The following is a 1,568-nucleotide window of genomic DNA, read 5'->3' on the forward strand; positions in this document are numbered from 1 at the left end:
AATAAAAAATAAAATAGGTTTTGTAAATGGGAGTCCAAGAAAGTTTATTACAGACAATTTGGCAGGCTCGGGTTTATGGTAACGCAGTGTTTCTACATACAGTTTTAAGACTAGAACAATTATAAATCTTTTTAAAAAAATCTACTAGCTTTTCTTGTTAATATTAACATCAATTTCTTTAAGTTAGTAATCTGCCATTACAGGAGCATAGCACCAATTTAATATTTATTGCTGTCATTTATCCCTACAAATATATTTTCCCAAGATATTTACAACTGTACAAATATTCACAAAAGTGCAAAATTAAGACTTTATCCTGTGTAACCGTTCGTTGTGTCCGGTGTCGAGCCCCACGCATCACGATGACTGCCGTCTTGCCTTTCTTATTGCTGTGTGGTGAAAAGCCAGAACACCCTGCTGCGAGTACAGCGATTTGGAGTGAAAATTTCCAACAACCGCCTCTTCTCCCCCCTCCCTCCCCACCCGCCTTCAGCTCTGTTACGTGCCGCAGCCACAGCCCACTGGAAAGTGTCTCTATACATCGTTCGAGCCTTGGCTGGCGCAAGAGGAGAAGCTATCGTATAGAGAATCGCTCAGGGATTCTAAATTGTCCACGTCGTGCCTACCCGAGCTATTTAAGGAAGCTTCTTCTTTCTTTCCATTTTCTTCCTTTTGTCCTTCAACCTTGTTCAGACAGTTCTTCTCTTTTTCTAATAAAAGTACGTTATTGCTGTTAAATTTATTGAGAGACTCCAGGGAAATTTTAGATAATCTATTCTGGGAATCGTCTTTTGTTTCTTCAGTTTGCTTCAATTTCTGTAATAAGTGAGGGAAATATTAGAAACATATTTCTTATAAAGTTATCCTACTGTACACCATTAATTACTGTCTTTCCAAAGTTCACAGGGTTAAAGGAAATAGATTGTTAGATGCTTAAATATCTGTTATAATTCAATAGAACATTAATGTCCATTTTAGGATAAATCATAACTTTAATGTTTCTGCTGAGACAAATAGGACTCCACTTACAAAACAGTTAAGTGCTATTGACGTCTTAAGTAGCAGATCCTGGGTATGCATGTGTTAAGCATCTCCAGCATCTTCACAGTAATTTACGTCTTCTTTATGAATACTTTGGGGGGGGGTATGTTTAAACGGGTATTTGTCTAAGTAGAGTTTGGTGTCTGCTAAAAAAAAAAAGGTGCGTAGACATGTTCAGAGGAAAAAAATGGCATTTTCCATAAATAACAGACGCAAATGAAACTTGCTAGAGAATAACCTCACATTTTGCATGTGTAAGCCTATTGATTTCCACGGACCCAAACCCTCTCTAATAGACAAGAAAACAAGACAGGAAATTATACTGAACCGGGCCGATCCCCACAGACCAGAATCAATCAGATATTGGCCAGGCCAACTCGGAGAAGTGGTGTAATTCTGCCAGAACACCGGACGATGTATTAGCACATTATATTAAAAACACACAGTAGGATTATACAGGAGTAATTTTATCCCTTTGTTAGCTACAGGTATTTTCAATCAGAGATCTGACCAAGGAATAGTTAGGG

The 1,568-nt window shown here is 37.9% G+C and overlaps 1 protein-coding gene across 1 annotated transcript in view; it reads right to left on the bottom strand.

The window, feature by feature from the left end:
• Window positions 1–534: 534 nt before the first annotated feature.
• Window positions 535–1,568, bottom strand: part of NCKAP5 (NCK-associated protein 5) — a 398,182-nt gene continuing 397,148 nt past the window's right edge. The window contains exon 20 of the mRNA XM_009325811.1: window positions 535–820. Coding sequence (XP_009324086.1) covers window positions 535–820 — 286 coding nt within the window. The remainder of the gene's footprint in view (window positions 821–1,568) is intronic.

This window comes from Pygoscelis adeliae, unplaced genomic scaffold, assembly GCF_000699105.1.
Source record: "Pygoscelis adeliae isolate BGI_AS28 unplaced genomic scaffold, ASM69910v1 Scaffold51, whole genome shotgun sequence".
Lineage (NCBI taxonomy): Eukaryota > Metazoa > Chordata > Aves > Sphenisciformes > Spheniscidae > Pygoscelis > Pygoscelis adeliae.